The sequence below is a fragment of the Odocoileus virginianus genome, chromosome 13 (genome assembly GCF_023699985.2).
Source record: "Odocoileus virginianus isolate 20LAN1187 ecotype Illinois chromosome 13, Ovbor_1.2, whole genome shotgun sequence".
Classification (NCBI taxonomy): Eukaryota; Metazoa; Chordata; class Mammalia; order Artiodactyla; family Cervidae; genus Odocoileus; species Odocoileus virginianus.
The window spans coordinates 27,518,300-27,541,854 of record NC_069686.1 but is presented as its reverse complement, the minus strand read 5'-3'; the positions used below and the strand labels follow the sequence as shown (position 1 = coordinate 27,541,854).

The 23,555-nt window shown below is 40.9% G+C and overlaps 1 protein-coding gene across 9 annotated transcripts in view; it reads right to left on the bottom strand.

Annotated features, from left to right (window-relative positions):
* RBMS1 (RNA binding motif single stranded interacting protein 1) overlaps positions 1-23,555 on the bottom strand; it is a 213,135-nt gene that overhangs the window by 117,790 nt on the left and 71,790 nt on the right. For 2 of the 9 annotated variants that reach the window (XM_070476143.1, XM_070476145.1), the window contains exons 1-2: positions 17,072-17,135; positions 10,095-10,236 (exon numbers count right to left, since the gene is read on the bottom strand). The exons of 5 other annotated variants lie outside the window; for them this stretch is intronic. Coding sequence is in view for 2 of the 4 variants with exons in the window: in XM_070476137.1 (XP_070332238.1) it covers positions 9,026-9,094 (69 nt within the window). In the remaining 2 variants the exon portion in view is untranslated. Of the gene's footprint in view, positions 1-9,025; positions 9,423-10,094; positions 10,237-17,071; positions 17,136-23,555 lie in introns of those variants that run through there. 2 more of the 9 variants (XM_070476137.1, XM_070476138.1) reach the window with 1 other exon arrangement.

The window sequence follows — 23,555 nt, the reverse complement described above, 5'->3', positions numbered from 1 at the left end:
AAGGTTGTGCTTCACCAGCCTCCTTACTCCTAACATCTCTAGCATAACCAATCTCCTCTTTCCTGTATCATTGTCAGGCAATTCTCTCAGATCCCTTTCCTGTAAGACTAACCTCAATATTTCTTAAAAAACAACAAAGAAAATAAGACCTAGTTCCAACTATTCCGTGTTTCTATTACCTTACTCTACTTACAACCAGCCAGATACTAAGATAATCTTGCCTCAATATTGTCTGAAGGGACTCTTTCCTTTGGACATCTGGTTTTTCTAAAGACATGCCCTCTTCACTTAATGCCTTCCTTAAACTCTTTGGAATGTGCTTCTTTCAAGTTCACCCCTGCTCCCCTTCCCTGTTTATCACACACAAACTACTCTATTGAAACTTCCATCTTGAAAGCTTTCAAAGACCTTCCAATGGACATTCCCAATGCCCTCTACTACATCTTTGTCTTGTAGGCAACACTTGAGAGAGCTGACCAGCTATTCTAGAGACTCCGCTCTTCTTGGGCTTCTGTGATAACCTCTCGATTCTCCCAACATTTTGCCGCTTCTTTCCCCCGCTTTGCCTAATGCTCATCCTTCTTCCCTCAGGTTCTCCCACAGAACCTGTGCTCCCTTAGGTCTGTCCAGATTCTTCGGGACACCTTCTCTTCCTGAACTGCTTTAACCTGTTCCAATGTGCCTTCCATTAAGTTTCAGGAGGTCCTGAGCTTCCTGCCCAGAACTCTAGTTCTGTATTTCTTGTTGGAAATTTCTGCCTACAGTTGACAGGTGGGAACAGTGGGAAGGGTGGTAATATGTGATTCGTGTGGCTGAATTAAAATGGCCAAACCAAGCTTACGGTCTTTCCTCAGAAACTAATTTATTGTGGCAGGGTGAATTCTCTAACCCCTTTGCCACCCAACCTGCCATCTTCCATACTTCTGTAGAGGTGGGAATATTTAGTATAACCAAATGCACTTGTTATACTACAGACATATGGATGACCTGTACTATCAACAAACAATTTGCTGGATAAGTACTCCATTCCAAAGAATGTGAGGATCCAGGCCAAACATGAAATGAGCACATCCATGTGAAAAGTCTCTACACTAACTTTAAGACAATCTCAGGGAAGCAGTAAAAATATTTACCACCATCTGTTGGATCCAAAATGAGTTCTCAAAGTGGTTTGCACAAAGTGCCACTAGCCTTTTAGCCTGGATGATTCTTCCGTAAGAGACTGACATGGACACAGAAGGACCCTTTGCATCTCTGGTGTCTGGACTTTGAATCATGTCACTAGAATTTAACACCTAACACCCCTCCCCAATTTATTTTTGTGCCTTAAAAAAATGTAGACAATCCTTGTAAGAGAATGGCTGGATTCTATCTTATCACTGAGCCCAAAGCAAGTAATGGAGCAGAAACTTCATTTCCCCATTCATTCAAGACAAGAGACCTAAGAGTCTTTTTTCACCAATACCATCTCCAACCAGTCACCAGCTAAATCCTGTCAATTCTCTCTGTGCAACAAATTGAATCCACTCCATCTATTATGTTCACACAGCCATCACTCCATTTTACAGCTTTGTCTCAACTGTGGCCAATATTTTTGAGCTAGGGCTCTCCTCTCATCTGGGCTTCCCGGGTGGCAAAGTGGTAAAGAATCTGCCTGCCAATGCAGGAGAGACAAGAGACACAGCTTTGATGCCTGGGTCGGGAAGATCCCCTGGAGGAGGAAAGGCAACCCACTCCAGTATTCTTGCCGGGAAAATCCCACGGACAGAAGAGCCTGGCGGGCTACATCGGATGCAACTGAGCACAGTCCAGCAGCTCCTCTCATCCACCTTAGCCAGCCTGACTCTACCCCTGCTCTGCCCGCCAACCTCAACTCTGCCGTCCAGCTCACCTAAATTACTCACTCTTCCCCTAAAAGAGCTCAGCTATTCGGCTGAACAACAACAAAACGAGGCAATGTTGCTTTCCTTCTATTTCTCCCTCAGACCCAACACCTCTTCCTTCCATCCGTCACTGCTCTCTCCTTTCTCTCTGAAGTCCTGTAGCCTCTACCAAGTTCACCTCAAATGCCCTAATAAACTGAGAATCCCCCTGGATCACAAAGTAAGAGCTTTAATGATTCTTAGAGAAACCCTCACTGCCCCATTGTATATTACAGCTATCTGGGAGGACTCCACTTCTCCCACCCCCCTGCCCTTTCAAAAAGCTATACTGAAAAGAAAGTGTGTGATGAAGATAACCGTAAGTATTCATGATAAAATAAATCCAAAGGATTATGACCTGAGTGGTAGAGCAATCTTGGTTCATGTTTAGTACAGAAATTAAACTGAGGGAATTTGTCCACAAAAGAGCTGTACTGAAATGCAGTTGTAAGTCAAATGACAACAAGAGAAAACAGAGGTAATTCCTCAATATTTTGAATAGCTCCTTTCCTGAAAAGTGATCTAGCAAATGAAATTCCATACATATAGCTGTATTTTCTCTTTGCTGACTCATATAAAGTGGTGTCCTAAAAATGTTTTTTAAAAAGCACAGAAGTCTTGTTGAGCATGTATAAAAAAGGAAAATACTGAGTTCATAAATATAAAAACTATGTGTCAGAAATAGGTGATTTCCAAAAATGTGATACAGGAATTGGTAGCAAAAATAAGAATACATAGAAACTTGTAAAGAATAGGAAAGGACCACATCTCAAAGGTCAGACATAGAAACAAGTAGTACCTACATACTAGGCTGAAATTCTCATTGACTTGAAAACTGAACTTTCACTGCAATTTTTAAACCTTAAAAATAGTATAATTTTCTAGATTTTTCTTTTCACTTTATCTTTTTCTTGATAACCAAAGGACTGTATGTTCATGTGGAGACCAAGGGGGACTGGAAGGCTGAAAAACAAATGTAAAAAGAATCATGGAAAGTAAATCATTCATGATTCCATCTACCAACAGAGGAAAACACTTGTTAATATTTTTAGCATATTTCCTTTCAGCCTCTTTTTTTAAAATGCATTTTTGAAGCTGTATTGTATGCACAATTAACAAATGTAAATACGATTTCCCCAGTTTATAATACATTGCTTTGTATATCCACATACTTAAATAAAGTGGAGCCAAGAGTATTTCTATTTATTAGAGCACTACTATATTTACAAGTTTTGTTGTAGCTGCTATTTAATAAGTGTTAAAAAAACATAGTTACATTGATTCATTATTTTAATACAGAATTTAGTTTGCTCCATTTAATGTTTTCACCTTGTCCTAACTTCAGGAAAAGCTTATTACTTCCTTCCTCATGTTATGTCTATCCTATTCTAAAATTTACCAAGCTTTTAGAATGTATTAAGCAAAGCATTCTCTACAGACTCGAGTTTAAAAACAAACACCCACTGAACACCTACAGATGTCCAAGGAGAAAAAAAATGTTTATTTTTCTAAGAAAGGCAAAGATGGCACCTTTGAAAACCAAGTTATACAAACAAGACAAAGGAAAGGATTCAGGAAATCATCATGCATATACTAAAAATCAAATCTGTCTGCTTTTGAGCAAATTAAAAGGCTGCATTTTTCATTAACAACAGTCATCAATGCTCTCCCCCCCCCCTCCAATCATATATTTGCATAAAATAAAGAACATAGAGTTGAAAGTCTTTCTTTCCCCAAAGACACGGCAAACTCTGCTAACAAAAGTATGATACAGGACCACTGTTTTAAAATATGGTGGGATGCGCTTTTCTACATCTTTTTTTTGGATTTTTTTTAAAATGTGGTTGAGAATCTTGTTTTCAAGCTCCAGATCCTCACCCTTTGGGAGGTTGCCCCCACTTTCTAAACAAAGTCCATTCTTAGAGGCTGTGTCAAGGTCTCCCAGGATCACACAGTGCCTCCCAGGACCACCCGCTGTTGCTTGCTTGGTAGGGACATTAATAATAATAACACCTTAGAAGGATTAACAACAACAATCCCGTGGAGTGTGCACTATTATCTTTATTTAACAGAAACTGAGGCTTTGTGAGGTTAACTGAAAAAGCATGCAAGTGACAGAGCCAGAACTTAAGCTGGGCGGTCTTTCAGTGAGGTTGAGTGATGGTTAATGAAGTTAAGATGTGAAATCTGCATTACCAGGGCTCAAGGAATATCCTAAGAGACAAGATTTTAGGAGGAAAACATGGAAATAATTTTGTTTATAATTATCATTTCTTTTATAACTTGTTTTAAAAAGTGAGTTGGGTTCCCCAGAAATAGATAGGATTATTGGATTTGGCAAATAAAAACACACAGTACTGTGCAATATTTGAGACGTACTTACACTAAAATATTATTCACTGTTTATTTGAAATTCCAGTTTAACTTGGTGTCCTGTATGTTATCTGACAACCTTAGAGCAAAGGCCTTTATGAAACAAACAGAAAACACTAATAAATTACAGAGCTAGAATTCCCAAAGCCGAAATCTGGGGTGCTCTGTGTACCACATGTTTTTGGGAGGCCAAGGAAAGGGAAGTGTCGTGAGGGCTACAGCTGTTCTTGACTGAGCTTCCTTCTTTTTCCTGGTAGCAGACAGAGCTTTTGACTCCAGAGACCAAGCTTTCACCAGCCAGGCCGTTTAAATTCACTGCCTCAAAATTCCTGACCTTTTCCTACTTTACACGGCCGTTGTGAAGATTAAATATAGCTGAGGTTGGGAGGGGATATCATATATATCTTTAAATATTTATTGGCAGAGTGCTTTGGAAATACATTCTCAGAAACTTGGACGAGACAGTCTCCCTGCCACTCCTCCAAGAAAGGGCTTGAAAAGTATTACCAATAAATGGTGAGCCCAGTTAACAGTAGACTCTAAAAGGAAGGAAAGAGCAAAAACAAGAAACATGTTTAAAACCTGACGTGAACTATGGAAAATGTAGTGAGATGCCAAAAGGGATACCTAGAGGAAAAACTGGATATCACTAATGATGAATTCCATACTTTCCAAATGGCTATGGATTCTTATTTCAAACATCACCTTGACACATAAGGACAACTGAATCACAAACACATTGGAACAGCCTAGTAGAGAACCAGAAATTGGTTATCTTCTGGATACCAATTTAACTATCTGCTAACTTCTAAAAAAACTTCCAATATCAGTGGTTTAAGGAGGTTTGCGTTCTTTGAAACAGACAAACAAAAAACACAATAAATTGGAACTGGCTCGGTCACTGTTCATTTAAACATTTTTCTGAACAACTTTAATCTTCCAACTTTAACAAAAACCCAATCTACTACACATAAATTGCTGTGAACAGAAACTGTTTGAAGAGGATTAATCACCAGCTTTGTTATGTCATCCTCTAACAAGGCCAAACACTGAATCACTGTTGAATTCTTCACGTGCAGCTACACCCAGTTAATCTTCAAGAAAGCAGCAAACTATGTAAATCTATTTAAACTGAGGAGATAAGTACTTCACTCATCAAAAGTTAGCAACTCCTATCAAGTACAGCTATTGGCTGGCAAGATCATTTGGAAAGAAAAGAAACACACACAAATTCTTATATTCACCCCTCTACCCCAAAAGACCCAACTGTAAACCACTGGGCCAAAAAAGAGGACTTGCTCAAAACCCTAAAAAAGGACATGCCTCAGTTTGTAAAAAACCAAGCATATGACATAACTGAGTCAACTACCTCAAGAAAGCAGTTCCATAATGGAAGTAAGGAAACACGAAGGGGGAAGTACCTAATAAAACAGTTGAAAATACAATGGAAATATTTATTTCCTCTAATTAAGGCCTTTTCAGCACAAAGCACTTTTTCTACAGAAACATACTAAAATATTTTCACAATTAAAGAAGCGGTTTTCATTTTGGTTGTGGGGTGTTCTCATATAATCAGACTAGGTTTGCTTAATATCCTACATCTGAAAGTCACAGTTAACAATAATTGGACACACAGGCTTTTCCATGGAGACTAGGGCCAGCAATCTTTGCCTAGATACTGCCTCCTGGGTTATCACTCCACTCACAGCATCTTACTCTGACCTGAGCCAAGCAGGCGTATTTCTAACAAGCTCGTAAGCCTGGGATGCAGGAAAATCCTGTTTACTCTGGATGATGCCGGAGATCAGTGCTCCTTGATGCCCTCCACACACCACATGGGAGTACGAGGAGGATGAGCATCACCCACTTCTGCTTTAACTGAAATTGGCTGACTCCGATATTTGTAAAGTTCTAAGAAGAAATTGTACAATCACTCCATAAAGCAATCCTTTGACACTGATGCCAATCCCCAATAGCATGAACTCACTATCCAAGTCATCCACGTCATCATTCTTCACCTTCAACTCCCTTACCACCCCTCCACCCTGTATCCCAACCGCCAGTCCAGAAAGGTGGGAGGAATCCCTAAACCAGACTTTCTGAGACTAGAAGGGTGATGGGCAGTGATGTGGAGAAGCTCTCTGTGAGTTTTCATCGAAATGTGCACGTAATAAGCAGGCTGCCAAGGTGTGGTAGTTTTAAAGAGCTTGACTGCCAGGGTCCACATCCTGGCTCCGCACTTCGGGTCATACAGACCGAGCACGGAACTTAAATGGTCTCAGTTTCCTCAACCGTAAAAATAAAGATATTACTACCTGCCCTGTAGGACTGTCAAGATGACTAAATGAGTTAATCCACCTAAAGCCCTGAGAACAGCAATCCACAGGCTGTAAGATGCTCAACGACGGTTTGCCAATAATATATATAGGTAATACAAATGTGACTCTGGCTCATTTTTTTCCAAAGGTGATTTTCAAGTATTTCTTACATTCAGTGTTTTCCTCAGGCAAATTATCTTAAATCAGCTCTAACAGCTGATTATATATTTCTACATTAAAATCAAACTGCACTATACACCTAAAACGTACCTATTCTTTCATCTAAATGAACACAGAGTAACGCGAACTGAAACGTTCAAGCTTGATATCACAAAATCTTCTAAGAAGCATTAATTAGACTTCCCATTTAGACTATGCCAGGATGAGATCACAAAGTCACTCATGGTAACCAGGTCCCCGCGCTGGAAGTGTGTTTTCCCAGTGAATGGTTAAATACTAACAAAAGAAACCTTTGACTCAAAATACCACTGGTACCCAGGGTCTTGTGTCTGTATAATGCCTACACATTCATTTCTTTCTTCGCCTATAGAAAAAAAGAGTCTGTTTGTTTTTCTGATTCAGTCAGCCCTTTTAGTCTCTGAATCTAAGGAGAGCCCAGTGAAAAGAAGAGCATCTTATCAGCGTGCTCCAGACCAGCAGGCTGTCCCCCTCCACACACAAAACCTCCAGCCCCTCACAGGAAAAGGCCTCGCCCTCAGAGCTTTTTCCCCATTTCAGAGCTAACACCCCGCCGGGTTTTGACAACAAATAAATGAACACACAAGGCCCTTACATAATTAGCCATCTTTTCAGGTAGAAGGAGGTGGGTGGGGAGGAGGGTTCAGGAGAATATTCATTGTAAATTGGCTTCGTTTATGAAGTTGATGTAAGTGTACTGGATCCCAGGTATTTCTTTTAAATGAGGCCACAGGAAGAGAGTTCAGAGACGCCGGCTTCTGTATCTTGACAATTTTAGTATATACTTCAACCAAGTCACAAATGCAGAATTTTTTTTTTTTTTTAATTAAAAGGAGGGACTTTTCTTAAGCCAGGTAAAAGTTCCATTTACTTGGGCAGGAAGGGAACACAGACTAGGTGTGTTTACTGTCTTTTCAAGGGGAAGCTAACAAGTGAAAGACGCAAGGGCCAGAAAACAATACTTTTGGACACTGTCACTGTGTTCAGAAAATTAGGACCTCTTTCAGGCATACTTATGCTAAGACATGCCTCCCTCCCCCAAAATGACTCTGAGAACAAAAAGGACTAAACATAATCAATAACCCTGTGAACGCCTTTAGGAAAGCCACCAGGCATCGCTGTCATCTGTCATGATCTTAACAGAGCCATGGTCTGCATGGAAGGATACAGTTTGATTGAATCATTATGGGGGTAATAACTTAATTGATTTGTCTCAGTGGCTAAGGATGTAGACAAGAGATATATTATGGAAGAAAAATATCTGCAATCGTGTTTTTGTTTTCTCAACAAGCATCTTGCCACTGACCTCTAAATCAGTTTAACCTTTTCTAAACAGACCTGCACATTTTTTACATAATTTAAGGCTACGTTTTGTTTTTGCTGCTGCTGAAAGGCTCTGTGAGATTTATCACAACATGGCTTCAGTAACCTTCTTTTAAAAACAAAGATGAAAAACAAAACAAAAGGCTATGACTGTAAGCTTCCAGCTCCACTCATTTTCCCGGCAGGGGATTTTGATCTAACCACTAAAGTGCCTTTGGAGTTCAATCTGTTAAAAAATGTATGAAACGGTATTAAAATAGGAAAAGGCATGTGTATGACTCAGGCTTATCCAAGTATCTCTGCAACTAGGATGTCACAGGATTCCCCTGGGCTGCTGGAAACTGAAAACCTTGAGAAAGTGACAGCAGAAGTTCCTGTTTCTTTTTCTTTCTTTCTTTTTTTTTTAAATATATAAATGGGAGGGGGAGCGCGCGCGAACACACACACACACACACACACACACACACACACACATATTGGTCTTCCGGGTTTAGTACGAATCGGGTAGGTTCTTTGAGGTTCCAAGTGAAGATTGTTGTAGCCCAGTGTTACGACTTATTATCTTACTCTTCCACACACAAAGGTTTCCAGAAAAAAACCCAAACTTGTTGCAGAACTGGGCGAAGCCCCCAGCCCGGAGCGCTCCTGCTCTGGCCGCGCCGCCGCCCCTTCCCCTTCCTCCGCGTCCTGCCCGGCCCGGCCGGCGGGAGCGAGGGCATCTCCCCAGCTAAGGTCACCGGCCCGAGCCGTCCCCGCGGGCCGCCTCCTGCGAAACAAGGTCACCGCCCAGCCCGATCCCTCCGAGGAGGACAGCGGAGTCTGGCCGGGCGCTGCCGCCTTTTGTAGATCGGGGCGGCCGGCCTCCGCGCGGCATCCCCGCCGCCGCCTCACCTGCTTGCGATAGGGCGTCCTGCAGCTGCTGCTGCCCCCGGGGTTGCCGCTGCTGCTGGGGAAGATCATCGCGGCGGGCGCGGGCGGCGGGCGCGGGGCAGCCTCGCCGCGAGGGGGAGGGCGCAGGGAGGGGGCCGGCCGGGGCCGCGGCCGCTCCGGGAACTCCCTCTCGCCGCGCGGCGGCGGCCGGCGGGGGCTGCAGCTCCGGGCTGACTTCTCCTCCGCCCTCGACCTCCCGAGTCGCCTAAAAGTGCGGCACGGCGGCGGGCAGGACTCGGGCAGCTCGGGCGGCCGCCGCCCTGCGTGCCATGGACGGGAGTTCGCGCGCGGAGCTGGCGGCGCCGCGGACTCTCCCGGCGGCAGCGGAGGAGCAGCGCCGCCGCGTCCCCACCTACCGCGGCCTCAACCACCGCCCCGAGAGCGCGCCCGCCGGGGGCGGGGAGGCGGCCGCGCACCGCCTCGCGCCGCGCCCAGGCCCACCCGCGCCTCCCCGCCCTCCCGCCCGGCGCCGAGCCCGCCGCCCCGCCGGCCCGCCGGCCGGCCCCCAGGCGCTCCCTCCCGGGCTCGGGGCCGGGGCGGGGGCCACGCGGCCGGGGAAGCCGCCGGCGCCCCCGCTCCGGTGCAATGGTTGGGTCTGGCTCCCCGCATGCCGCACATTCCTTGGAGTAGCCACCCCCCTCCTCTTTTCTTTTTTTTCTCCTAGATTCTTGGCCTCAGCACCCGCTGCAGCTTTGCACCCCGGCTCGAAGCCCCTTTTCAGGGCATCGCGTCGGGGATCACGCTAACACCTGGGTAGGAAGCCAGCTGGTCCCAGTTCTATCTTTTCTTTCATCCTTCCAAACTACCCCCCCACCCCCCTACCGTCCACCCTCCCAGAAAAGGTGCGGGCGATCACACCTACTTCAGTGAACACACCAGCCTTCCATCAAACCTCTGCAAATCCCCGTTCCCCCAATTCGCTCGCGAAAATTTTAGCAGAGAAAATAAGTCTCCACTCCCCACCCCCTCACCGCAAACACGCACGGTAAAGTTCGTGCTTCATTCCTATGCCAGAGTTTGGCAAGCTTACCTTCGAGATGCCAAAATCAAATAGCGAAAATCATTTCAAGCCATCGGTTTAGCAAGCCGTCTCGAAAACTGGAAGAGTACGATCCTTCTATATTTAATTATTAGATGTGACACAAATGTGTTCCACTGAAGGGACACAGAAACTGCAAAACAGGGACAAAGGGAGGAGGTAGTTTCCTTTGTTTTTCAACTGAAATTATTTAAGGCGATTCAAGATGCCCCCACATTTTTTTTTTTCCTGATCAGCTTTGCATTCGTTAGCATATCAAGCCCAGATAGAACCTGAGCAACGATGACGGCCTCTAGAGCAAGTTCCACAGGCGCAGTGTGTGGATGGGCCACTCGGACAGTTGGCCTGTTCAGCAGAGACTGAACAGAGAATATTATCAGGGATAATGTTACCACACTAAGCGGTCAATATTATAGCGTTCTTCCTTGGCCTTTGGCCTCTAACGCCTCCCTTGAAAGGGTCATCTGCCATGATAATGAAAAATCCTAACTTGGCTAAGAAGTGAAGGCACTCAACTTCTGGCTGCCCTAAGGAAAACAAAGTGGTCCCTAAAGAAATCGAATCTTCTAGGAAAGCTGTGACCATTCAAGGGTGTTACCAGCAGCAAGGAGCTGAAAAATATCCAACCTAGATACCCTTCCCACTGCTGACCTTGGGAACCACCTCAGTACACAGAGGGGCTCCAAATGTTCTCTGACAAGTGATGAGAACTAGCAAGTCTCGCCTACTTAAAAACTGCATACACAAACTATACATATAATTTCTAATTCTTCTCATTAAAAAAAGAAAAAGCAGCAGTAGTAAACTTACTCTAAGCACAGTACTAGGTGCACCGTTTGGCAAGTAAGAACTTGCCAGATAACATTCAGAGAAATGTATCTGTTATTTTAAATGATTGAATAAAAACAATGCAACTAACATTCAGCTCTGTGTTAATATATATACTATTTAGGACTACTCCAAGCCATTTTGGCTGCTCCTTTGCTGTCTCCAGGCACTAGGTCCTTCTACCTAGTCATCAAACACAGGTATAAAATAGAAGTCTTTAGGTAGAACTGTTCAAGTCATAGATGCCTTTTGCTGAGAACTTAAGTCATCAAACACGGGTATAAAATACAAGGCTTTAGGTAGAACCATTCAAGTCACAGATGCCTTTTGCCGAGAACTTAATGCCCAAGACCCCAGCAGTTCTAACCTGTCATCTATGGAAAAAATTCCATGTACAACCTCAGTTGTCATGACTGGTCTCTTAGGAAACCACAGTCTAAACCACAAAAGAACAGCATAGATTAATTTTTCTATGGCTCTGCTCTAAGGTCATGATGCTTTGGATACCGTGCTCTTCTAGAATGGGAAGACTTGATTTGATACCCTGCAGTTGTTTTACAGGGTTAAGACAAGATTTTAAATGATGATACAATTTAAATTGGACTACAAGAGCAATTCTAATAACTAGGTAACTAAAATATACTAAGAACATTAAAAATATTTCAAGGACTATTTTTAAGAGTAAAAATGATATCTAAATAGCAACAAAACAAAATGTTCGATATAGTGGATGGCATAAAAGGAAACAAGGAAAGGTATATTTATACAATGTCTACAAGCCAGGGTTCAAAAGTTCCAGATTCAGGAAGGTACTACACACTTAACTAAGCACTGCAAAGAAAGAAGACAGATTTTCCACCCTCAATGACTATAAAATGTAAAATATAACAAAGTCACTAAAGCCCAAATAATTCCAACCTAAGAGAGATAACAAATATTAAACCATATATATATATATATAATACATACATATATAATCAATTATAAATATTCACAAGTGATTATTTATAAATGGCTACAAGAAGAGATACCAGTGAGATTCATCTAGGAAAGTATATTTGACCTTTGAAAAAAATATATTTTAGGACAAAGCAAGGAAGCATTCCAGAGAAACTGTAAGTTATCGTGGTCAAAATTAGAGCTTTGGAATCTGCCCGGTAGATACTCATCTTCCTGAAAGGGAAACTGAGCCTTTGTTGAGTGGGCAGTCAGACAACATCCTCCACAGCCCAGCTCAGCTGGTGGGTAAAGTTGTGGGAATCTGACCCAAGAGCAGTCAATCCACAGATAGGCCAGTGACCTATGACATGGCTGGGACTGAAAAAATGAGCAGAGCCAATCAGATCCTCACCCCTGGGAATCTGATTCAGAAAACTGAACCAGTTAGGAAAGGGGCAGAAACTGCAAGAGTGCCAGGGGTAGAGTTGAGGCCACAAAAAGCCAAAACCATACGCAAGCCAAGGTTATGAGGAAGCAGAAACTATGAGTAACAGGAAGCTGACTGGCAGCAAACGGAGAGGCAAGCAGATGCCAGGAGCGGGTGAGCACTTGGCGGGGACATGATGGAGTCCCTGAAGCTGCTCTGGCTCTTCAGACTGACAGCAGCCCCTCTGTGTGTATGGGGAACCAGCCCCACCCCTCGTTCTTCAGATAGCTTAAGTGAATCTGGACTTTGCAACCCAAGGGACAAAATTAAACAGCCAAACCAATCTGGCTCCACATTTCAGCTTTCCACTGACTAGCCACATGGCTTTGGGTAAGCCAGTTAACCTCTCTGAGTCTCAGACTCCTCACTGACTGTCCTAAGTATATCTATGGTACTCCAACCAAAGTGCCCCACTCAATAAATGGCAGCTATTATTATTGTTTTCCCAGGTTTTATAGTGGTGGTTTGTAGACTTAAGTGGGTATACTGTGTAAATAACTGCTATTAGTAAGGCTGGCTGATCATCAAAGAGAAGGAGCAAGGGAGCAGGTTGAATGGACAAGTGAAAAAGACCAAATTTAGGTAAGGAGAGCTTGCGTCTTTGAGAACTGTTTGCTGAATGGCTGAATGAAGATGCTTTCCAAGGCTTAATCCTAAGAGGTTAAAAAACATGTCTGACAGGAGGTCTGTTTCAAGAGCCTAGGTGAACTCAAGGTTTTCTCCCACGTTTGTTTTTGTCCTGTTTCCTTTAAAGAGGTTGTATGTTGGACCAGGGCCATTTCTGTATGAATGGGAAGACTGTACGTGCTATCAGAGATCACACTGTGAGGCAGGAGGAGGCTATGAATGAGGCTAATAAGGACAGAGCCATCAGTACATGCAGGAGCCTGCAGCCTCGTAGAGATGAGATTTCGTGATTCTCAAGTGTTTGTAAAACCACAATCTGAGAATCTGAGTTGAGAAGATATTTGTCCCATAGAAATATTTTGAAAATGAGACTTTCATTTATAAATTTCACATCTCATTTCACTTTCACAACAACCCTATGAAGTTGGAAGGGTTATTAGGCTTCATGTACCAATGAGAGGAAAACAAGTGAAGACTCACTGACTTAACCATAGAGTTAGGAAGTAGCAAGCAAATGTTCAAACCCAGATTGAGTGAGGGTTAAAAGATGCTGTTCTGTGCTCCTTCAACACTATAAAGCTGGGGCTCAAAAAAGCCTTATAAATAATGCTCCAATTCCCAGGTGAGTACTTGTAACCCCTACAGCGCTGAGTTGCTGGACACGAATAATGCAAGGCATTAAGTGATAAGTGCCAGCCAAGTGGTACAATTACGCACTGTGCAAGTCCACTGCAGGGTGAGATCAATACAGGATATAACAAGGGCGTAGGGAGCTCAGCTGTATAAATGTTTTTATTTGAGGGACATTCAGAAAGAAGCATTCTGCAGGTGAGAAAAACAAAAAGTGTGTGTGTATGTGTGTGTGTCTGTATGAGAGAGAGATGGGTGGTATGAGAGAGAATGTAGATGTGGGGTGACTGCTGTTGAAATCATCACCTACCAATAAACTCCTTAAGGCAGCAGGAAAATCAAAAGGTCGGGGAGCCCCCCATTCCAACACGTGTTACTGAGCCTCATATAGGAAAGAAAGAAGACTTTGAATAAAATTACTCAGAGAGTGTGGTGGGAGAGCTAAGCTTTGAAAGAAGGGGGGAAAATGGGGGGGGGGGGGCAGGTAGAGAAGATATCCAATGAGATAAGAATAGAATACCTCTGTCAGCAAAAGAGGAGACCTGCGGTAGGTTCTAATCCTCGATCGGTGCTAAGGCATTTCAAGAACCCTTTTTTTATTTGAGTCACATTAAAAACAGAAAGAAGAGGAAAAATTTATCCAACATTACCTTACATTACAATATTTAAGGAATAAAATATAACCACATAGTAGGTGTTAGTGTAAGCAGTTCAAACTTAAAAAAATGTGTTTACATTTGAGAGTCTCTACATCTAAAATATAACAAAAGCCTCTAGCTCCCAGCAAAGCAGGGGAAAAAAAGAAAAATATGAGGTCAGCAGATTCTTCAAATTTCTGTTCTTTCTTGATAGAAAATAGAGTTGATAAAGTATCCTATTTCTAAACGAGCAGCAATATTTTCTATTATTTACTATTTTGCTTTTTAAAAAATTCTACAATCTTATTCTAGACCTGAAGTCTCCCTAGACGCATATAAAATCACATGTGTATAAAAATGAAACTACTATAATAAAATAAAACTATAGCTCTATAGCTATAATCCTGGAAGACATATAGAACAACATAAACATGGCCAAATTCTGATGAGTCTTATCAGAAGCAATATTCTAATGATTCTTAAATTTATTCTGGTGAACAAAACAGAAGAAATGGGCTTTTCCCTACTGCAGCTTCTCTGTATGGACTAATAAATGTCATTTATTGAGTAACTACTATATTCTAGGCATTTTCTCAGCAAGTTCCTCTCTCCCGCCCTCATTCTCTCTCTCTCGCTCTCTCTCTCTCTCTCTCTCTCTCTCTCACACACACACACACACACACACACACACACACGAGAGAATAATAATTAGCCCATTTTACTAAAGGGAAAACTGAGGCTCACTGTTGGGCTCCCCTGATAGCTCAGGCTTAAATAACCTTTCCAAGGCCACAGATCCAATATATGATGGAGCTGAGGTTTGAACTTAGGTCTTTCTGACTCCAAATTGCCTACCCCCAATGATACTCCTGATGAGTATTATTACTGTGATCTACAGTTCAAATCCAAACCCTGTAGGGAAAGACCAAAAAGCCCAAGCCTGGGCGTGCATCTAAGCATCATCGATTACCAACTATGTGATCCTGGGCAAATCACTTTTTAAAAGGTAATAAATTACACTGAATTTCCATTCAGTTTATTATGAAGACAAAGTTTCCAATATTAGATTACATACTTAATAGTACAAATACATATTCTGACCCAACCTAGCTCCTAAATCTTATTCAATTAATGGTTGCTAAGATATAACTCCTCTTACAACCACTAGTCTTATTCTCGGGGATAGTTGGTGGAATGGAGTTGGGAGAGAAGCAGAAAAGAACTATCTTCTAAAACCTGGGATGGTGATTGCATAGAAGGTATTTCCAAAATCCTGAACTGAAACTGAGAATAGAATTTCCCTCACAATCTAGTGGGAGACTATATTCGAGATTAGCTTAATTGTGGGCTCATAAATGCTTATCAGACAACTAACATCCTGATCATCATTTAGGATATTTATTTCTGTGGCACAACATCCTCTAAATTTCAAACAATAATTTACACTCAAAAAAATTTTAGGAATAGCCTATCATAAATTAGTTACTTCCTTGCTCTTGCAGATGAGTTAATAAAATTCAAAGCTCAATCAAATTTCTGGTATAGGTTCTCTGTAAGTTAAATTTCTTTCCTATGTTTTTCTATAAAAATAGGTACATGGGTCCTTATTCTTTTCAAAAAACAAAATTATGGGGGTAAGTTCTATGAATTAAAAAGTTGAGACTTTTGTTTTGGCTTATAGAATTTGTGTTGAATTTGTGTCTGTAGATCAAATTCTATAACAAAGTAGAGTTAACTATTTGAGAAACCGGGAGAAAGAGAAGCTCCATTTTGCATTTACTATGGATTACTGTTTTCCTAAATTACCTAGATGGATGCTTCAATTATCTATATTCTTTGACTGTGGGAATCTAATACTACAGCTGTTATTCTCCATCCTATAGCAAACCTATGAGTAAATAAGTGTTTCTCTTCAGAATACTTTGAGGTAATTCAATGAATTTTCTGTGAAATACAGTGAAATTACAAATGATGAAAGATATTAAGTGATTTTTGCAATTATAGTTTACCTAAAGAGAGAACAGTCAATCATCTACTGTAGTAATCAGACTATGTGTAAAGCATAAGAGCTGAAGTGAGGCAAGGAGAGGGGTGATGTGTTGTGAAAACAGCTAATTACATTCACCTCTTCCTACATGACTTGGGAAGAGACAGAAAGTACTTAGGAAGTCAACAGAATTTGTGAAAAACTAGAGCCACCCCCCCCAAAATCTCTAAATCATGAAAAACAAAACTCAAATCTGGAGTAACCATCCCTTTTCCATAAGTAAAAATCAACTGCTTGAATGAAAATTTGGAGAGTACAGACTGACTAACTAACTACCCTGGACAAACAAAACCCTGATATAAGCCAAGAATGACAAAAGGCATAAGACATTCCTAAATGCTGGAAGACATAAACAATGTCTATGCAAAACCTGGGATCCACAGCACAAATAAGGGTTTTAAGCATTCAAAATACAGAAGAAAAAAACAATAAAAGTTTCCTTTCTCTTTAGTTGCTAAGAGGACCATTAAGTTAGTTTATTTTACCTGAAGAGGCGGATAACAGAATAATAAGTGAAAATGCTAAAAAGCTTTCTATTCTCTACTAAATTATAAATGTTAAGGTTCACATAAGAAAATATGAAATTAGAAGTAAATTTCTATTTAGATCGGGTAGATGAAGGCAAACTTTCCAGTAATAGCATATTTAGTTAAGAGTACTGCAATGGGCTACATAAGGAGCTTATAAAAATTCCCTACCCTGAGTGTCTTTAAGAAATGACTAGTTCTGGTTATCTAATGCACTTAACACATGGGACAAACTGATGACAGACCTGTAGCAAATTGATTCTCCCCAAGTGAAGAAAAGGCAAAGGAGGAAATTCTGATATTGTCATGACAATATGACTGATCATGACATCAGCAGTTTCTAATTCCAAAATATAAAGAACACTCCCAGAATGCTGACAGCATACTAAAAAGATCCTCCCAAAAGATCCTCCCCCTTCCTTCACCTCCCAATCTAATATTTAATCTACTGGCAGATGTGCTGAAGTTACAACTAAAGGATTATTAAATGTTGAAATCCTGTGAAAAATTCTTCTAAATTGGAGGAAGCACTAGGAGGAAGAAGTAGACAATCTCTGAGGACATTTTTCAGACTTATATGTTATACTGGGCTTCCCCAGTGGTTCAGCAGTAAACGACCCACCTGCAACACAGGAGCCTCAGGAGATGAGTTAAGATCCCCTGGAGGGGGCACGGCAGCTCACTCTAACATTCTATCTCATGGACAGAGGAGCCTGGTGGGCTACAGTCCATAGGGTCGCAAGGAGTCAGACATGACTGAAGCGACTTAGCAGGCAGGCAGGCATATATTATATTACACTATTTTGTTATATTTTATTAGATTATAAAAATGTTACAATTTACAAAATGCTTTATTGTACATCTCATTAAAGTCTCAGGGAAGGTGGCAGGGCAGGCATGATCCACTTTTTTTGAACAGCAGAGTGAGCCTAAGGTAGGTTTAACAATTTGACTTAGGTCATGAAGCAGGACCTCAAGGTTGGAAAGAATGATTAAATGCTAGTTCCTGTGCCTGACGTATAATAATCACTCAAGAAACAATTCAATATAGAATGAATGCAACCGTCTCTCCTTGGACACCATGAAAGTGAAAGTGAAAGTCGCTCAGTCGTGTCCAACTCTTTGGGACCCCATGGACTATACAGTTTATGGAACTCTCCAGGCCAGAATATTGGAGTGGGTAGCCTTTCCCTTCTCCAGGAGATCTTCCCAACCCAGGGATTGAACCCAGGTATCCTACATTGCAGGCGGGTTCTTTACCAGCTGAGCCACCAGGAAAGCCCAAGAATACTGGAGTGAGTAGTCAATTCCTTCTCCAGCAGATCTTCCCAACCCAGGAATCGAACTGGGGTCTCCTGCATTGCAGGAGGATTCTTTACCAACTGAGCTATCAGGGAAGCCCTTGGACACCATGACTGATAATAAATTAAATCTAATCATATTTAGCCATTTCTTTTAGAAGGTTCTTTGTTAAACGGCCTCCAAATCTGAGCCTATTCATTATATTCCTACCCCAGGACTTGAATCTGTGTCTTCCGTAGATTGTATACAGCTTTTCTCTGTATTCTACACTGTCTGACCCATAAAAGTGAGGGTGGAGTCATCTTACTTTGAGCCTTAACAACCTTGTAATATTGCTTAAATAGTTTGTAAATCTCTGAGTTCCTTAACCCACTGTCCTACACATAGTAGGTTCTGCTGGAGGTGTGAATGAATGAGGAACGATAGCTTTCTTACACAGTCACACACAGGGAGAGACACACAGACACACACACACAAATGACAAATGATGATTTGCATCCTCTTTTGAAAATGACAATAAGGTGAAACTAGAAAGAGCTGAATGTGAGAAATAGAGGGAACAAAGCTTAAAGAGTACATTTTACAGGTTATATTAAGCATGATACATTAATCTTTCGATCACTTGGGATCCTAGGACAGGTTGTAATGAATGATGCATTTTGCATTTGTATGTTACTTATTAAGGAAATGGGATTCCACAATCAAATGGTTTCTCTCTTGACCTCAACTATTACTGTCAGAATAAATCTTCTTGCTTTACTTTTGAAGGGAAAGTGAAATGTCCTACAAATCTCTCTGAGATCAGTCTCCTATAAATATTTGGATATAAATTGTATGTCATGCAATCTAAGATGCCACTGATTATAATATGCTTAACGATTACTGAGATGTTAACATTTGAAAAAAATGGACAACAGCAATTACAGAACATCATATATTATGCATCCTGAATTTCAGCAACACTGATATGTGAAAAAAGTGAGCACTAGAATCTGTTCAGAATGGCACAAGGTATGTGAACACAGTGCATGGATACCATGCACACATGTTCATCTTACAGCTTAGGCTCCAGAAATATATTTTTTCAAACACTCATTTTTAACCTTCATCAGAACCCAGAGCTACTAGGTGACTGCAAGCAAATGACTCACACAGTCAGTTTTTCCAAGATCTGACTGTCTTACTAGTGAGCACAGTCTCCACTAGTCAGAATGAGAAACTCTACCCTAATCTCACAAAGGAACAAACTGAGCTGTCAGCTTCCCTCTCCTAACAGCCACCCCACCTCCTAACAATCATCTCAACCTCTACCCCTAGTGCTTTAGATACACAGCACATTTATATAAGAAAGGTGAAAAGGAGATGAGCTTAAATCTGTAGACATTTATCAGACTTCTCCACTCCACGTCTTGTTATCCGTGCTCTAAAGTTGTCAGTTACAAACAAAACTTGAGAACATTCATCCCAGACGCTACTTCTTTACCAAGTTTAAGTCACACAAATGCATGCAAGTGGACACACGCACACTCAAAAGGTTGTTCAGGGCTGTTCTGGCACTTAGCATCAATTCCAACCTAAAAGTCAACCTTTTAGCAGAGCCTGAAGTAGTAATTCTCAATCGTCTAGCACTTCCATTTGGAAAAGTAATTTTTATGTGAATCAGGTAAGTCAGATAGAAAGACATATCTAAAATGGCTATCACAACTCTTAAAATTGATATGAAATTACAAAGTGAATCAAAAGCAATAACTTAGCAGGTGAGATGACTCAGTTATAGAAAAAGATATAAATGGTTCACACTTAGAGCAATGACTGTTAGTAGGTGTTGGTATCCAAGGGCATATATTTGTTCAGGAATCAACCAAGTCCCATTTCTTCCTCCTTCTTCATGCACCTTTCCTTTTAGTCATTTTATTGCTGATGTGAAGATAAAACCGATAGGAAAAAGTGAAACTAACTGGTCAACTTAGTAATTCACTCGAGACTGGTCAAAATGTTGGTTGGAGGTTATCTATGAATTTCATTTATCTGTAACATTTCCCTTGTTATAAGAGAAAATTATAATTGATTTCACACTGAATATTACCTTATAGAAATTATTAACACATCCAACCACCAATATATTCTAAACTCCTAACTCAGGACCTGGCACATACTATGCATTCAAATATTGGTTTAATGAATAAATAAGCAATATGTTTAAAGTGAATGAGAGTCCTTTTGAAACAAATATTATTATGTCCTAAAGTACAACCAGCTTATGATCTTAAGATATGCTAATTCAATGACAGATTATAAATTTTAATTTACTAGCCAAACTTTTCAGTATTAAAGAATATCATTCCAGTTTCTGTAATTCATGATTTCTTGAGTGATTTTAAAATATATTCTATTTACGGGCTCTTTTAAGAAGTTTAGACTTCATTTAAGCTATTTACCAAGGACGTCATTTAAGTAAATCAGGGTACAAAATATTGCAAACCATGGTAGAGACTTTTTCCCATTTCTATACCCTGTCTCCTTTCTTTTAAAAAAAACACACATTTTAAGTTTTAATAATCACCAAATTTTTAAAAAGTAGATATACAAACTCTTATAATTAAAAATCAAGTAGATTGTTTCATTCTATCACATGACACTTAAATTCTATCAGTAAGTAAGAATAGGCAAATTGTTCATAATTGTTGACGACATTCCCTCTGCTGCTGCTGCTAAGTCGCTTCAGTCGTGTCCGACTCTGTGTGACCCCACAGACGGCAGCCCACCAGGCTCCTCCGTCCCTGGGATTCTCCAGGCAAGAACACTGGAGTGGGTTGCCATTTCCTTCTCCAATGCATGAAAGTGAAAAGTGAAAGTGAAGTCGCTCAGTCTTGTCCGACTCTCAGCGACCACATGGACTGCAGCCTACCAGGCTCCTCCGTCCATGGGATTTTTCAGGCAAGAGTACTGGAGTACCCTTGCCATTGCCTTCTCCAAGATATTCCCTCTACTTTAGTGTATATTTGAAATTTTTCATAATTAAGGTATTTTGAGATGATACAGTGTACTAAATGCCTCGTGAGGTTGGTTTTCAGAGGACTGCAGAAACCAAGGCAAATTGATTCTTGGTGTTCCAACGTCTATTCTTTTAAACAACTACTCTATCTCTCCATTTTGCTCTTTTCTCCTAAAAAGAGAAAAACATTTAAAAAGTTGATATATGAGACTACAGTTTGGATAGTATAAGAGTGATAGCAAATCCATTGGAAAATGTATCTAATTCCAAGTGATGAAATATATCAGGATTCAGTCAGTTTCTACAGTCGACAGTGAAAATGCCCATCTTCTAAATCTGCAGTGCCTCCATGGTCCTTACTGATTCTCTTTTCATTTTCATCCTGACTGAGTCTCTTTTCATTTTCGATATCTTATATCCATTTGTTTCCTCAGGCTAGAACTGCTGGAATCTCTTCTGTTTCTCCCTCTAACCAGTCCTTATTTGTTCCAAATTGATGTCTACACTGCTTCCAAAATACTTTGTGATGACCTCTTCGGCCATATCCCAGTACTTCCTAACACGCCCACATCAAGTGCAATTTCTGATCGTCCCCGGTAAAGCACTCTTTCTAACTCCTTTCCTCCTTTACCTCTCTTCCGGTTACTATTTGTGTTTTGGCTGCAGATGAACTCACTCTTTTCTGGCTCTGAGTTTTGCCAGGAAACAGCCTCTGTTTTTCCATCAGCCAAACCACATTCATCCCTCCCTCTGTTTGCTCTGTTGAAATCACAGCTCATGGTCCACCCCCTCTGAGTTTTTCCTACTTTCATCTATTTTCCAAGACCTCTCACTATATTTTCTAAGGACTGTATTAAATGCCTGTTAGGTCAACCTAACGTCTTTACATTGTAAACTCCTCTACTGATGAAACCATGACCAAGATTTACCATGTACTCTCCACTGTTTACTATGTTAAAAGGCATCCTGTGAGCACTCAGCAAGTACTTATTGGCCTGGCTTCACCATAAATTAGTTGTTCTTAGTCTCTTTTCCAGTCCAGCACACCTGAGGAATACTGCATATTCCCATCAGTCACTGTGGCTTACTTTTATATCATTCTGTGTCAAAAAGGATGAGGACACACACTCCCATCCTTATCTGAAAAACACTGTTATAAATAATGAATCAGAGAGTAAGTTATAGGAACCCAGAAAAAACAAGCATTTAACTTCAGCTCTACTTATATAGATAGAGATAAAAGAGATGGGCTCCCCTGGTGACTCAACAGTAAAGAATTCTGCAATGCAGGAGTTGCAGGAGACACAGGTTTGATCCTTGGTTTGGGAAGATTCTCTGGAGAAGGGCATGGCAACCCACTCCAGTATTCTTACCTAAAAAATTCCATGGACAGAGGAGCCTGGAAGGCTAGTCCATAGGGTTGCAAAGAGTCAGACACAACTGAAGCAACTTAGCATGCATGCAGACATAAAAGATATGTCTATAACTTGTATGTTACAGAATATAATGTTTTGTTCTTTTTTGTTTAAAAAAAAGGTTTATAAAAAAAAAAGTTCATAAAAATTATAGCCTCTTGACATAAGAGGCTTTGGGACTGATGAAATGTTTTCTCAGGTAAGGATTTATTTTATTATAACCCAAGATGGCACCAAAATGTATTTCAGAATGACTAAAGCAGCTGAGAATTACTTTCTCCTCATGACACAATTTCCCTTGAAATTCCAGTGGTTAATTCTGTCTTCCCCACACCAAGAGGCATCTGCCTTTTCCATGTTCCTCTTCAATGCAAAACAGCACAGCCCTTGAAACGCACTCTGTCTCATATCACCTCCAGATTGTCACTGCTGTTTATAGTACGGAATAATGAACAAGTCATGGGCTTTCAATAAAAGCTCCCAGGTTCAAATGAAAATTCTAACACTTGATAACTTAGGAATCTTCACCTAAATCTGTTTAACTGTAAAAAGGGAAAAAATAACAACACCTCTGTTATGGGGTTTGGGGAAGAAGCAAATTAGACAGTTCAGTTTGTTAAATTACAAGTCATCTTCGTATATTCACCTTCAACATAATTTTGAACATAGCTAAGAGCTTTTCCTAGGTAATATCATGTCATCTAAAATCCCAACTTTACAGGTTGGTGCTTGAACTCCACTTCAAGAAAACTTGCATATTTGCTTGACTTCAATGACTAACACTGTTGCATGCCATCGAGTCCTGAAATGCCCATTTTTCTATCTCTTCTATGCTCTTAGTGTATGATATGTGCCAGACATTGTTGTTAAGTACTTTATAGGCATTGCTTCATTGATCTGACACCACCATTATTCTTCCCATTCCAGATGTAGAAATGTAAGCTTCCCCTTCATTCTCTATCCTTTCATTCTTCTGCTCCATCAGGTCACACTGCCACTGCCATTACCAACAGCACC